The following is a 15482-nucleotide window of genomic DNA, read 5'->3' as shown; positions in this document are numbered from 1 at the left end:
GTGGGTGACTGACCGTGAAAATTGTGGAGAGGGGAGAGTGAATATGATATAAGACTAGTAACGTTCGTTGGTGGGCTTGGTTCGTTTCGTTGTCATGAAGTGACAATAACATATTTATTACACTTGATATCTTACATTTCCGGGAGTTGGTATAACAATTTAGATCTTTTCATATATACACGAAAGTAAGATCCAAGATCCAAGATCCATCAACATCGATATCGGTATCGACAACGAACATCCAAGACTAAGCCTAACACGAATTATCAAACATCCATATAGTATTACTGAGAAGCAAAAGTGAAAAACAAATCAAGAAGATACACTACACAATGACCACTCATCTCACTTCTCACTCCAACACCAACACCAACCAAAACGACCTCCCGCATACACCTCATCAAGAACCACAAACTCAATTGTTTGATGAAATTCCTTCATCCCCACCTAAGATGATGGATAATCAACCAAATGGAAACGGACTATCAATGGGATGTAAGTGGACTTGTGACCACTTCGTCATCTATTAATTCACTATCAATGACTACATATGCTTATGCAGTATGATCAATTCTTAGCTCCAACCCAAAACAAAAACAAAAACGATCAGACATTGAACAAGGCTAAAAGGAGATATTCTATAAGTTTATTCAAGTGGACTCAGGAATTATGGGAAAATACAAGGAAAGATATTGAGTGTGTTTTTTCCCTCAAGTTTCCTTTCCTCCTCTCTACTCTCCTTGTATCGGGAAAAAGATGACATCTGCTAATTTATGTTGTTATCACTGTTAGACGAAGATCATCAACTTCATCTTCCGAATCTACCGATTCGATCTCCAACAACCAAAATGAGAAGACCGATCTTTCCTCTCATCAGGTGAACGTATCTGCGATTCATTAGTCCTAGATTAGTTATAAACTGAAAAAAGAAATCAAAACCTCAGTCGTGCTATCCCATCACAAACATGTTATATCTCTCATCTCTCCCATTGTATACAGTATTATGGTCGCTTTTGATGCGTCTCTGTAGTAATCTATAAATTGTGTATAATGTAGCTATAGTGCATCATCTTTCTTTTTTATGTATATATAGTAAATCTCATTTCGATCATGCATAGATGGGTGGATCGGTCTATAGCAGACAAATGAGCCGCAGCATTTCTTCAATCAGGATCAGATTCATAATACATGAGGTCAACAAGTCTACGTGACTATACACACATATATATACAAAGTCCCATCGTCGTAAACTTCCTATACGATACTCGTTCTAGTCACTCTAGTCAAAACACTCAGGCAACTCAACAAGATATTTTGTACTCGTCTGACACGATTACAACCTCGCTCTCACTGCATTCCCATTTCCATTTCCATTGACAAATCCATATCCTCTTTCGATATGTTGTTTAGCCTCGTTGACCATATCGTCGATAATCTCCTTGGCAGGTTTGACGTCCTATTGCAAGGAACATGCCGCCATGTATCAGCACGTGCTGCTAATGTTCGCGAACAGACTGAACATTTTGTGATTCTAGCCCACCTTGATCAAAGCGCTGACATCGCCCATCAACCACGATCGAGCTTGAATTGACTTTTCGGGATGTTTCTCCATCTCCAAATCATGAGGGATCTTGCCCTGCTTAGTGAGAGCGATACTAGATGAATATCCAGATATCGCATATCAGCATTCATTGACACTTTGATTCACCGGACTTCGTACAGACCTAAGTAGATGATTACTCACATTTCATCCTGTCTTTCATTCCACGATTTAACATAATCCGTCTGTCTGACTCTCAGTGGTCTACCAGTGTAGATCAAGGTAGTTCCAGCATCACCGTGATCGGCACTCAATATCCTACAATCATTCGAAATACCTTTCAGTCAGGTTCTGTGACCTCCGACATAACGGGGCACTGGAAAGCTGAACTCACAAATCTTTATGTTTCTTCGGAGCGGCAGCTTCAGTAGACGCAACGAATCTCGTCCCTACCCATACACCCTGAGCACCTAGCATCAATGATGCGGCCAGTCCTCGTCCATCGTAGATACCCCCTGCTGCAATCACGTGGACCTATATGATTATCAGCTTCACTATTGGTAAATCCTAACTGAGTAAGCTGACTTACAGGTTGACCGGTCAAAGGCGATGTTCTACCTTTACATAAATCCACACATGCAGGTATCAAGATCGAAGTAGCTGTCGTACCGGTATGTCCACCTCCTTCACCACCCTAATCACACATCATTGAAAATGAGCTGCTGTGCATTTGATCCGTTTGAGGAGCTGGTTAGAAGTTTACCTGAGCACATATGAGATCGACTCCAACATCCAAAGCTTTCGGCACATGTTTCGGAGCTCCTACCATCTATTATCACTATAAATCAGCTTCATGTTTTACCTACACGACAATGGCACAGCTGAGCTTGACATACGTTCATGACTAATATACCAGCTTTATGTAATCTCTCCACAACATCTTTAGGAGGTACCCCAACAGCACAAACGAATAGTTTGGCTTTCTCTTCAATGATTACATCGATCAGTTCGTCAAGTTTACCTTTGGTATAATCGTAGTTTGTCTTTCGAGCTGTAGGAGCTGTAGAAGGAATCAAGAGATCTACACCGAATGCTGTATGAATATCACAAGTATTTGATCAGATCAGCTGTGATCTGAATCAAACTGCCATCTGCGCTGTGCGACTGAGTATGAAATGCACTCACGTAAATCAGGTTTGTCTAGAGATGATTTCAGTTCTTTGATTATTCCTCTGAGATGGTTCGGTCTAAATCATACAACGCTCAGTATACAGCGATCTGGACCGATGATGGACAGAAATGACACTGACGTATATCCCAATCCACCTATCACACCTAATCCTCCAGCATTGGATACAGCGGCGGCCAATTCAGGACCAGCGGCTACGTTCATTCCTCTGCAAGACATATGAATTCTCAGCTGAAATTTCTGCTTCAAGGATAGCAGCTGACATCTCACGCTAGGAGGATCGGGTGTTTGACACCGACTGAGCAGAATAAAGGAGTATGATCAGTTTTGAAATCAATCGAATTGATTCTATAGACAGCTCGACGCACATAATTCGGTGATGGGAGTTGAGATGACAGACATGGTTGGTAGACTGATTGTTGGAGTGAATATGGGTAGGAAGCGCTGGTAGAGATGAGGAGAAAGGTAAGAGGGGATCGAGGATGTTGAGGTTGATGATGATGGGGATATACATATATATATGTATATACACCTTGTGCAGCATGCTACCATCAGACATTATTCGTAGTTTATACTCGAGTATTCCGGCATGATCCCAATGGTCAATAGCCGGTAGTCGTACTAGTACTAGTAGCAAAAGCACAGATCCCGCCGAGCCGAGGAAACCGGAACACCGTGACCCATGACTACCCGTACTCGTATAACATACTCTCATAAGTGGGTCATCCATTTATGATATGACATGATCCAGTCAACCTACCTCACTCGTAAGTTACCTCCACTTCCGAGTTGGCGATTGCACTCAGCTTCATCATCACCCACTCATCCACCTCATCCACCTCATCTTCCTCTTACCTCTCTACTCAACACCTTGATACCACACCACACCCACAATGTCAGCTCCAGAGCCCACTCAGCCAGTAGCTTCCTCAAGCTCGACATCCTCAGCAGCTCCTCCGCCTCCTCCACAACAGCAACAAGCTCACGGACCCTTACCTCCCCCTCCATCCCGATCAACCAACCTAACCGAACGATCACTACCCACAACATCAGAAGAGATCAGACAGCTCATCCTACAGACCAACTCATTACAATACGTTCACGAGTTTCTCGTACCCGCTTTACAAGATGTGGCAGATGGCAAGGCAGGTCCACAGTACGTCAAAGGAGTCAAGCTCAAAGACAAAGTAAAAATGGAACATGGTGGATCCTTGTTAACTTGCGGAGAGAGTGAAGAGGTATATGACCTTCCCGATGAGAGTATATTCAGAATGACCGCTGGATTGAGCTATATAGTGTAAGCTGGCATAAACAGGTTTTGTTGATCTAGCTGATTTCTTGATATGATGTGATGAATAGCTCTGCCAGGCTTGAAGTTTTCAATTCATCTGCATCGTTGTATAATGATCAATTACTCGAATTCGCCATCAAGTTATGTAGTCTGGGTGATGCTCAGCAATTCAACCTGATACCAAAAAGAGGTAAATCGTATAATATTTGCTACACCAAAGCTCAAGCTGACATATTACCTTAGTCGCTCAACTATCCTGGGGCATACTCAGACTATCACGACATCTCAAGAAAGTAAGCTTGCATTGCAGGATTATGATGTCGACCATCAGCTTATCCAGGATGAACAATTTGATAGGTACCATTAGCTGTCCCAGCTATAGCCGCGCTCGTTCAAAAGTCCTTTGCCTCAGGTCATTTCTCTCCGATATACGCTGCATACCTAGAAGCTTGCTTGATAGCTAGGCAATTCCAAGCTGGTTTATTAGTCTTAGATCAGGTCTTCTTACATGTTAGATCGGTGAGCTGACTTCTCTCAAATTTTGAGTCGACTGGATTTACGGCTGACATGATGGAGCGTCAATATAGGCAGGAGCGACCTATCTCGACGTATTGACGTACTATCATCACGCAGGTTTGATATCAGCAGCTCTGAAGGACTACAACAAAGCTAAACAGTATTTTGTAATCGTACGTCATCATCGTTGTCCGCTCCAAGATTCATAGAATCTAGAGACTGATCACATAGTTTGACTTCGATTAGGCCGTCTCATTACCTACTACAACCACTTCTGCTATCCAATTGGCGTCTGCAAAGAGAGCTATCCTTTGCGAACTGCTTGGTACTGGTAAAGTAGGTGTCTATTCCCCCTACATTGTTAAGTACACAGTATTGATGGTCATTATTTTAGCGCATCTCTTTCCCTCGATACACGGCGAGTACAGTCACTCGAGCGATCGAGAAGCACGCGGGGGCGTATAATGATTTGGCGAGGGAATACGAAGCTTCAAGGTGGGATGAGGTGAGAGGTATAGCTGGTAAAGCTGAATTTGCGAATGTAAGTGCGAGCCTTTTCGCATGTCTTACCTAAAACCAAGCAGGGTTGCCATCCCAACACCACTGCGGAAAATGCTAAATTGATGCGGATGCTGACAGACCTTTCTGATACAGGACTGCAATAAAGGCTTGATCGATCAGGTTCTCAAGAGTATAACCAAACGACGTATCTTACAGCTCAAAGAGATTTACTCCAGACTGACAATCAACGATCTTGTAATTAAGATTGGTCAAAGTAGTAAGGAGACTGTCGAGACTATTACAACGATCTTGGGTGAGATGGTGAGTCATTTATCTAGTAGTAATGAACGATTCGTCTTTCTCTAGTGTTTCATGTGCTGAACTACGACTGTTCATTCCGCAGATCACTTCTGGTCAAATCAATGCTACTGTGACACCTGGATCTACGCCTGCCAATTCGATTGTCACATTCATCGATGAATCCAATACAACTAACAACCCCACGTCGAGTGGTACCAACATCAACGATAGCGATAGCAAATTAGCCAAGGTGAACTACTTGGCTAGTCAGTTGGAATTCGAATTAGTGGAGATGAGTAGGAATCTGGGAATCAGTAAAGAATATCTTAAGAAGGTGAGATGAATTCCAGAAATCGCTTCTTCAATAATAATTTTAATACACCCATACTGACAAAATTTTTTGTTTTCGTAGCAAGCGAATTTGCTCGAAACGGGTTCGGGGAAAGGTAAATCCGGTGGACTTGGTGGTGGTGGAGGTAGAACAGACGATTTCGATACGTTGATGGCTGCTGAGGAGCTAGCCGGTGTAGGTAGTGGGATGGGGATGGGCGTGAGAGGTGTAGGTGGGAATTATGGTGATATGGGATTTTAAACCCCAAGAGAAGTCAATCTTACTTGAATTGAGAGAGAAAGAACGTTTCACTCCTTTAGCAGATTAGTAGAATGGATATGTGGGAAGTGGTAGTCTTCGATTATCGTTTTACGTATGGTAGACAACATATAAAGACTAAACGATAAAGTTGTATATACTTTGATAACTATGTATATTGAAATTACCTCATGCGATCAAGCAAGAAATGGGATCATTGAACTCTGCGCGTTCTCTCTATACGGAGCGCCGTCGAAGGTAGGGAGGGATAAGATCGAGATTACCCAAGTGACTGGTATGATGTTCTCGACTTTCAGTGCTAACTGCTGATTGCGAATAATCTGCACAAACTATACAAGATGTACTGTACTACTATCAAGAGAGCATGATCAATCTGATGCAATTACATGTACATATAAATATTGGTATGATCAACAAGAACCGACCAGTTTCATGGAACTAGACAGACCAAAGAAGAAGGAATATCATATCGTACGAAATGTTCCCATATTACCGATAAAAGCATAAGAACCAAAACTATCTAAATTTCCCACTACGACTACCACTGAATACTTTACCATTATCCATTACCTAAACATAACTGAACAATCACATAAGCGTTCGCCAAAACTACCACTCCGAACAATCCGTATCCAAGTGTCGTAACCCATTTGGGCGATACATAGGATTTAGATCGTCTAGCTGATGTCGCTTCTTCTATGTTATCCTGTATCTGTATCTGTATCTGTATCTGCGTCTGTGTCCTTGTAGATGAAAGTTCGTTGCTTCCATGTTCTTGGTGATTCGTATTTGTATCTTGATCGTGGTTTAGATCATTCAACCTTATTCCCTGATTTGGATCGATAGCATCATCCAGCTCCGGTCCTTGTACAGTCATGATCTCTTCTCTTGAACACAGGTAAACCAGTGGAAAGATGACGGTAGGTAAGACGATGGAAAGTAATACTTGAGAAGCGACCAACATCGTATTCAAGCCTGAAGGTCCAACGGCTGATGCTACGATGGCGGCTGGGATTACACCGATAAGTCGAGTAACCAATCTTCGGATCAAGGGCTGTTGTAAAGCAAAGAACCAATCGATCAGTAACGATTTAAGAGCCATCTGAAAGAGAGAAATTGATATCTCAAAAAAAGACGTCAAATCGAACTCAGACTTACCGATGTCTTCCAGTTGATAAATCCCTCTGAAACTACTTGACCAGCCAAAGTAGCAGTGATCGATGCACTTTGACCAGCCTACGAAATATGACAAGACGCTGATTCATCAGCTTTGTAACATTTGAGCAGATCTCCAACAAGAGTAAAATGCGATATCAAGCATATCATCATTATTCACTCACACAAAGTAATGCCAAAGCGAAAATAATAGCAGCAGCTATCAAGAACATTATCAAAAGCGATCAGCTCAATCTACTAAGCCCTTCTAGCCAGTCAATGTGTCCGGTCAACTCACCATGGCCAATATAGCTTTTGATCAAAGCAAACGCCCCGAACAAGTCCGCATCATCCGCACTAGCATCGTTATTACCGTAGTAGAACGCTGCACCTGCAAGTGTAAGGATGGACGAGTTGATGGTCAGGGCGAAACCAAGGAGTGAGAGTGCCGTGTCGATCTTGATCCATGCATGAAACAGTCAGCCTTTGGTTCATATGCGCCAATATTTAGGATGATAGGAATCTCAATTTGACAAATCCAGCATGAAATCAAGGAGATGGGATAGTCTAGGAGACTACTTACCGTAGAATGTAACAAGTGCACATCGACCCATTTGATCCTATCAAATTTCCTCACACTAACTTCATACTCCTTCATTCTCCTCAAATAATCGATATCATCTTGATCTTTAATATCATATTCGATAGGTGTAGGTAGGTCCTTACCTTCTCCGCCAACGATCGAGGGCGTAGGTGTCTCCTGAAGCTGTCTCGAAGATGATCCTACTGGAGACGATGAGGTCACTTCTAATTGGGACTGAGTGGTGGGTAAATCGGAATCACGTCTCTTGAAGTTGGGCCTCATTCTGAACGGGTTCAACGAGGGCATTCGAATAGATAATGGTTTTTTCGTAGGGGACGGTTCGATAGGTAACATATTCAAACGGTCGACCGAGGCAAGGGAAGAGCCAAGGAATAGTGCGTGAGGCATGACAGTAGCTATAGTACGAGTAGCATGACAATTGTATTAGCTCTCATCCGATCTTGAAACTGGTATCTCAGTTTGTACTAACCTCCGATGATACCGACACCGATATACAGAGCACCAGGTTTGACCAAAGTCTAAACAAGCACAACCAAAAGTCAGTATCAGTCGTCAGTCATCAATCATCAGATATCCTTCCGTCCTTCGACTGAGATATGATGTAAACAAACTACTACATACCTTTGAAGGGACCAAACCCAAGAAAACATCTTTCCAAACTGGATTTGTCAATTTCAGCAATATCATGAAACTGACAAACACCGCTAGGACCTTTTGATACGAATTAACATAATACAACAGTCATCAGCATCAATATTAGCATGTTGATTTGAATTTGCTATTCCCTCGATGAGACATTTCGCGAGTGTGATCAACACTTACCAAAGAAACAATGACGATCTCAAAGAATAGCATCCCCTGTCTACCTTGATTAGATCGGAAGAAGACCAAGACGATCATCACATCTACTGCTGTGATGAGCACTCCAGCGAACAGAGGTAATTTCGGGAACAATCTGAAGTAAGAAGAATTATCCAGGATGTCAGCTCTAACGACTTTCCACGCCGATGTCCTATCCATCAAATTTGAGACGTCTTCACTCTCACTTACAAATGCAAAGCAATCGCACTACCCAACAGTTCCGCCAAATCCGTCCCGATAATTGCGATTTCAGCGAGAGCGTACAAAGTGTACAGACAGACTTTTAGGGGAATTCGATATTTGGGGTATTTCGCTTGAAGGCGAATGAATAGTAGACGAGTCTGTTGTGGGAGGGAAGTAGAGGTGATAGCTCCTAGTCGGACAGAGAGGAGTTGGAGTACTGGAAAGGAAAGGAAAGTCAGCTGAGTAGACGGACAACATTTTGGAGGTACAAAGATCGAAAAATTGTAGTCGAAGCGTAGGTGATAAAATGCCAAGAAGAGTGATGTATAGGATGATAGATGGTTCAGAGAATGAAAATGACCGAAGATAGGCTAGCTTACTCACCTACAGCTGCCAGTCCAGCTAACAACACTATAAATAACAATTTATACCCATACGTCGCACCAGCTTCCAGATCCGTCGCCCAATTACCTGGATCTATATATGCTACGCTCGACACTAAGCCTGGTCCGACGAAATGAAGGTGTCTGCGAGTAGTCATAGAATACGATCAGTACATACACCTGTTTTGTAGTATCGCCTGCCATCACTGCTGATTTGTATATGGGGCATCGCTGTACTGCTCCACCGTATCCTCTGAGCACGACGAGGGACTCACCTCCATATCAGATCACGACATCTCTTCCAAGTCACCTTTCCCCCCTTCACATGCTCCGCAGATGCAGATCGAGCATCGTTCCTTGTCCTACTCCGAGTTCGAGTTCCCCACATCTTCTAAAGATATTACTGCGCGATTGACCACCAACGCAGAGATGAGGTATCTAGATGTGTTTCCGAGTGTAAATCCAAGGTTGGTTATAGTAATGTGTGTTGTAAATATGGACAGCTATGACCGGTAGCAATCGAAGAGCTGAGATTGTTGTAATCGGTATGCAATGCTTTGGTTGTGATATGTTTGATGAATGGGAATCAATCGAATCGAATGACTGACAGCTCAGACCAAGTGAGACATTCCCGAAATACTGTGATCAAAACCCGAGGCGAGTGATCGACTGTGTGTAAGAGGTATGTATAGTCACCAATCTATTTCTAATGTACTTTCTGACAGATTCGTTCCGATGATATTTGAGTGTGTTATGTCGAGTTCTATATCACTAAGAGTAATAGGGAGGATGTTCAAACTGGATTCGATGATCACCGAGTACTCGAACTGTACCAACCGCATCAAAACAACCAATCCCTTCACCGTCGCTGTACGTAATCAAGGGTGACTCATGTACGGGATCATGTGACTGCAGTCGGACCCACTTCTCACCGTACATGTCCTTCGAAACTCATGCATAGCAGTATAAGATACAAAGATACAGAGAGAGAATCATGATCAACACAACCAGGACCAGAACCATGAACCAGGGGGAAAACATAAAAAAAAGATCGACAACTGGAATACTGAGGAAAATGATTGATACAACTAATTTACACGAAAGATCCCGGTACGTCTACAAGGTAAACGAAGGATGTATGAGACAACCTGTTTTTCCATCAGGCAGAAATGTTGATATTCCCTTTTTGCGATGGGATTGTTTTCTGCCATATGACCTTCCCTATCCTTCCCTTCCGCAAAAAGAGGAATTGATGGCTATACACATTTTGACAACACAATTGCTTGAGGATGAGAAACCTCATTTGGAGAATACACATTGACTGACACGCCAAGACGATATCCTCTTTGCGCTTCAGCTTAATTGCACAAGAATCGTCTATTCAGGCAATACTGTATTCCCCACAAGAGAGTCGTTAGCCTTTATCATATGGTCTGGATAATAACGATGAGAACTCACCAGATCCCTACAGAAACTAGGCCAAGAATACATGACCCTCCTCCTTCCCCTTCTTCTTTCGCCTTCGGCGTCTGTCTCGGGATGGTATAAGAACGAATCTCCATTCTCGATGATCAACTTTATTGCTTCCTCATCTCTAACACCCATCGATTTGACTTCTTGGATTTTCTTTTGGAGCAATTCATCTTCCTGTCGAGCGAGTTCCACTTCCCATCCGAACAGTTCATGGAAGAATCGAAGGTTTGGTTGGATCAAAACTAAAATTCCGATCAAACCACGAATCATTATCAGCAACAATGACCAGTGACAGCAACTAGCCGGAGAGCATTTGTAAGAGAAGAAACCCCAAACCCAGACTAACCATTCAATCTCCTCGCTCTGCACATCATATAAGCATCCATCAAACCCATTCTCTCAAATTGCATCATATAAGCAATAACGATACTTGCGCTCCTACTGACTCCAACCCGCTATACCATTCCCAACCAGAATATCAGCATTCCACTAATTTCATGACTAGTGGGCTACATTCCACTCACACAATGGACCAGTATCACACCACCTTCTCGTCGAGCAGCCTCGATCCACGCGCAGGCACGAGCGATCACAGGTCGCAATGGATCATTACCGTCATCCCGCACGTCAGTCAGGTCAAGTCTACATAAATATCAAGGTATCAGTATTTTTACCCGGTGACACACAAATCATACCGTGGGAGTCAAATCGCACTTACACACTGATCTTGCCCTCTCTAGCAGCTTGTGCTAACGTATTACCCTCTCCGATTCCATGATGAGGATCCATCATTTCATTAGGGTTAATCAAGCTCTCTCCGACCGATACCACATGAGTAACACCCAGTGCATGGAGCATCGCAGCGTTTCCTGCATGTTCACTGAAGGTCACAAGACAGTCAGCAAACAGCAAATGAGGAGATAACATGGTCAATTGAGGCATTTCATGGTCATGTTTCAAACAATCAAAACTTACAGGTTACCTAGGTATAAAAACGGTAAGATCCTACTAGGGAACCCATCAAACCGTCTATCTTCAAACCACACTTTATGCCTTTCCCGTTTCTCAGCTTCATTATGAATTTGAGATACGTCCAGAAGGTCTCTGGCAACTTCCACCGTCGTTGAGATCGTAGGGGTGGAGCTGTAGATGGGTGTGAGTGGATCTATGCTGGATGATTTGACTTTTTCCTTCACGGAAGTAGAGGAAGCGGAAGTCGGTGCGGGTGGTGCAGAGCTTGAAGTAGAGCTCGAACCAGTCCCGAAAGGTAAGCCAATCGACCAAGATTTCCATCTTGGCGAACCTGTCGCACCCGTCGAGGGAGGAGGACTTCTTATTGGGCTACCTGTTTTCCCCTCTTGTGCCGTGGTGTTCGATACGATCTTGAGAGCTTTCGATCTTCTATCGTTTGTCAACCTTTGATCAATCTTCTTCAGTAAAGGTCGATCCGAGGGATAGAGGAAGAAGGATCTCTTGGCGGTAGTTTGAAGATGTAGGAACGCTTCTGGTAACGAACACGAGAGTGAAGACATAATATAACTTAATACCAAAATTGAAGATTCGGTATATCCATCTTGGCAATGTACCAATACTTTTCTCTTCTTCCCTGAACTATCAGGCGGTGTAGTTTTCCCTTCAATCAACTTCCGAAGGAAATAAACTAATTCAACCACTCGATCTGTCATATAGTTGAGATTCCGAGTTTGACCAGTGATTGTCCGACATGAACCGGAACATTCCAATGATACGTATTCATGGTCCATTGTTGTACTTTGTGGAGGAGGTTGCGGCCCATCATCAGCAGCAGACGAAGTTGATTCGTTCTCCGAGATAGGTGTACTGGGCATCGACGGCCCGGGTGATAGTAAATTTCGTAGGGCGATGGTAGCTGGCGAAGCTATCCAAGAAGGAGCAGGATTATGATTGACTTCCTGAGGTAATCGGCGTCTGTCGATGTCCACTAAATGTTGGTACGCTGTGGCTAGATGAGCGGTCGATGGCATCTCTGCGCATTCCGAGGCCTAGTCATGGAGACCCATGTCAACGCTATGCGTGTTTAGACGGTCATCAAAACGATCTTGTGTCCTACTCACCCTCACACAGAGATCAAAGGGTACACTCGCACCTGCCCCATCATCCGCTCCCCCGGGTACATCACAATCGTTTCCTACCCAGAAGCCTTCGACCACTTCCGAGCCTTTAGTCATCGCTCTAGACTCCTTGGCTTCTCGTTCGAATAGGTCAGTTTGGAAAGCTTCAGCACATGCATTTCCCTTTGAATCGATATTGACCAAATGAGGGTGTAGCTTTTCAATCTTGGAGAACGGTTCTGCAGGAAAGAATCGAGGTCAATATAAACCGACTCGTGACCACAGATGCTTATTTGTTGAATGAGCCAGGGGATCAAGGACACTCACCTACGACAACCCAAACACCGTATTTGACAGGTTCAGTCGATCCTTCACCTTCATTTCTACCTTTGACATGTTGGTAAAATTCTTGCATCCGGATCTCCCACAGATCCTGTTGAGCCTTCGCGATTCTGAAAATACAAATTCGAAGCTCAGTCCTTCTCTCCATTTCAACGAGCATTTCGATCCGACTTACTGCTCGGCAACTTCCAATATCCCCTGTCCAACTCCATCCTTGGAATACAATACAATATCCGACACAGTCGAATATTTAATTTGTTGAATATTCAAGTTTCTCAGGTTAATCTGATTCGGTAATCTTGCATTTCTGAATTTTGCTTTTTTCTGTTGTTCCCTCGGTTTAGAGGGATGAGATTGGGAATGTTTGGGTAGATCAAAACAGTCCGTTACGTGTAGGGCATTGAACAATATACAAGTCGGTCCTTGATCTTCTTCATCTTCATCTGTAAATCCATCTTCTTCAGAGGATGATATGTCATGTTCGGAAGTTGTTTCTTCCAAATGGGCATTACCAATTTTGTCCGTACCCAAACAAGGTAAAGGATGATGTGGCTCATCTATACCTTTTGCATGAGCCACAGGTGAAATCCGTTTAGAGTCGCAAGGATGCATCGCAACATCCACGTCCACATCCATCTCGTTTCCATGTTCTTCATCATCGTGGTCGTGGTAGATTGCTTCCTCCTCGATGATGGGTTTATCGAATTGCGGTGATAATTCGCCAATGCTGGGGGATGTACCCTCCGTTGTTCCGGTAGAATGGTATGATTCAGAAGAAGTTGACATGGTACCGGATCGTTCTCTCGGAGCTGGCACAGTGTAGCTGGGTTGTTGCGTCGTACGATCTGTATCGGTCCTTTGGGGTTTGGGTCTCTGTGAGTGAGGATGAGCAGGTTCATCGAGTGGGTGTGGAGGACAGAATAAGAGGGACAATCCTCGGTACGGAGGTGGTTCGAACGGCGGACTATGGCTATAGATGAGAAAGGATTGAACATTCTTAGCTGAGGAGCCAAGGGAAACTGATGATTACTGATACAGTTATTATACTGACCCAAAGAAGGTGGCCATGTCCCTCCCCTTCTGACCATCATCACTTATACCATGCAGCCATGGAAACATGACTGAACTGGGTGTATCTATCATCGAATGCCTTTCGACAAGTTGGGACAACTGCAACCACAGAACAAAAGAATAGTTCAGCAAAACCCGCTCGACACGATGTTCATCAGATTAGGTCAACTCACCTCATCCGCACTGATCAGTCTCACGCCATCTCTGACAGGCGTCCGATCCTCCTCGTAACCCCATTTCGGCATTCCCCAGACAAACGGTCGTCCTTCCTCCGGTGGAGTCGGAAGATGGACTGCCACTTCCTGTTCCGGGAAATGTATAGTCTCACCCAGCATCACGGTATGGGGGTCACTCTCAGTTTCATCTTGATCTTGCGAATCGATATCAATGTCCATCTTGCCATCCCCTCCATCGCTAGTGGTAGGTGAAGATGAAGACGAAGAAATTTCCCATTCTCCTTTTAACATCGTATCTTTCACTTCCCTTTTCCTACCTTCTCTCTCATTCGTGTCAATGAGAGGCGGGGGCCGACGGGGATTGATACCCAGCACTGCTTCCGAGCTGCGTGCTCTTTCCATCGCTGCAGGAAGTAAGTGTGTGGGGGTCACCGGTGTAGGAGGTGCAGAGAGTGGAGTGGTGGGTCGAGGAGTGGAGGAACGAGATCGTACCATCGAGTAATGGGGGACCGGCTGAGGATGGTGTTGCGGTAATGGGAGGACGAGCGACATCGTGTGTGATCGTTAAATGGTTCAATCCAAAGTCGATGCGATAAGATATCCTTCTAAGAGATAAACAGTGAACATTTGTTGTTAGCGGATACGGACAGTCAACCTCGATTGATCGACGACTCACCAGTCTATCTTGCATACATCTATGTTATCCCTTTCCACCTCCTAAGTATCACGTATCAAGTTTTCAAGCTGAAGAGTGAATGATGTATCACTTCTAACACCGGTTATGATAGTGTCTGGATGAAAAACTACCCGTAGTGGTTATTATGTTTAGGATAGTACGACGTTTTATTTGAGAAATGAGGTAGTTGGTTCGAGGCGATGACGAGAGTTGGTAAGGGAGGATTGCGTGATAATCGGTACGTGATACTGCAATCACGATGCGATGTGTGATGAATATTGATTCCAGACAAGCTATAACTAAAGGCGTTTGGGACTACTCAAGTAGGAATCTGTAGAGACAGTGAGTAGGTGTTGGACATTTATATCTGTACTCGTATAGAGACTCGTTACCGGATATTATAGAAGCTTTACAGTGTTGATTGATTGATTGATTGAATGAATGAATGGGTTGGTATGATATGATGCGGTATGACGGATAGACTTGGTACTCCTACTCCTAATCTTGTTCAATAATCAATT

General features: G+C 43.8%; 5 protein-coding genes across 5 annotated transcripts; 2 read left to right on the top strand and 3 right to left on the bottom strand.

Moving 5' to 3' along the window:
- Window positions 1-332: 332 nt before the first annotated feature.
- Window positions 333-901, top strand: I203_100959 (uncharacterized protein; the record flags this gene model as incomplete). The annotated part of the gene is made up of 3 exons (XM_019145922.1): window positions 333-495; window positions 579-696; window positions 793-901. 3 exons carry the CDS (start codon window positions 333-335, stop codon window positions 899-901), a joined length of 390 nt encoding a protein of 129 aa, XP_019004481.1.
- Window positions 902-1333: 432 nt separating this feature from the next.
- On the bottom strand, window positions 1334-3131 carry I203_100958 (uncharacterized protein; the record flags this gene model as incomplete). Its single annotated transcript, XM_019145921.1, has 11 exons — window positions 1334-1456; window positions 1541-1655; window positions 1745-1858; window positions 1935-2074; window positions 2130-2234; window positions 2304-2369; window positions 2437-2633; window positions 2726-2787; window positions 2851-2937; window positions 3000-3027; window positions 3098-3131. 11 exons carry the CDS (start codon window positions 3129-3131, stop codon window positions 1334-1336), a joined length of 1071 nt encoding a protein of 356 aa, XP_019004480.1.
- A 491-nt stretch (window positions 3132-3622) lies between these two features.
- On the top strand, window positions 3623-5929 carry I203_100957 (uncharacterized protein; the record flags this gene model as incomplete). Its single annotated transcript, XM_019145920.1, has 10 exons — window positions 3623-4026; window positions 4089-4210; window positions 4264-4313; window positions 4378-4539; window positions 4608-4709; window positions 4783-4872; window positions 4931-5077; window positions 5191-5358; window positions 5441-5671; window positions 5750-5929. The coding sequence occupies 10 exons, from the start codon at window positions 3623-3625 to the stop codon at window positions 5927-5929; spliced, it is 1656 nt and encodes a 551-aa protein (XP_019004479.1).
- A 577-nt stretch (window positions 5930-6506) lies between these two features.
- I203_100956 (uncharacterized protein) lies at window positions 6507-9521 on the bottom strand (the record flags this gene model as incomplete). The annotated part of the gene is made up of 11 exons (XM_065516773.1): window positions 6507-7001; window positions 7106-7183; window positions 7288-7322; window positions 7401-7560; window positions 7686-8101; window positions 8176-8224; window positions 8328-8417; window positions 8529-8661; window positions 8757-8967; window positions 9135-9277; window positions 9409-9521. The coding sequence occupies 11 exons, from the start codon at window positions 9519-9521 to the stop codon at window positions 6507-6509; spliced, it is 1923 nt and encodes a 640-aa protein (XP_065373591.1).
- Window positions 9522-10491: 970 nt separating this feature from the next.
- I203_100955 (uncharacterized protein) lies at window positions 10492-14837 on the bottom strand (the record flags this gene model as incomplete). Its single annotated transcript, XM_065516772.1, has 11 exons — window positions 10492-10524; window positions 10592-10848; window positions 10953-11061; window positions 11131-11248; window positions 11325-11486; window positions 11582-12627; window positions 12700-12935; window positions 13024-13148; window positions 13214-14008; window positions 14090-14208; window positions 14283-14837. The coding sequence occupies 11 exons, from the start codon at window positions 14835-14837 to the stop codon at window positions 10492-10494; spliced, it is 3555 nt and encodes a 1184-aa protein (XP_065373590.1).
- Between the last annotated feature and the right edge of the window lie 645 nt (window positions 14838-15482).

The sequence above is a fragment of the Kwoniella mangroviensis genome (assembly GCF_000507465.2).
Source record: "Kwoniella mangroviensis CBS 8507 chromosome 1 map unlocalized Ctg01, whole genome shotgun sequence".
Lineage (NCBI taxonomy): Eukaryota > Fungi > Basidiomycota > Tremellomycetes > Tremellales > Cryptococcaceae > Kwoniella > Kwoniella mangrovensis.
Note: the sequence above shows the minus strand (reverse complement) of the source record. Positions and strands in the feature narration are given on the sequence as shown.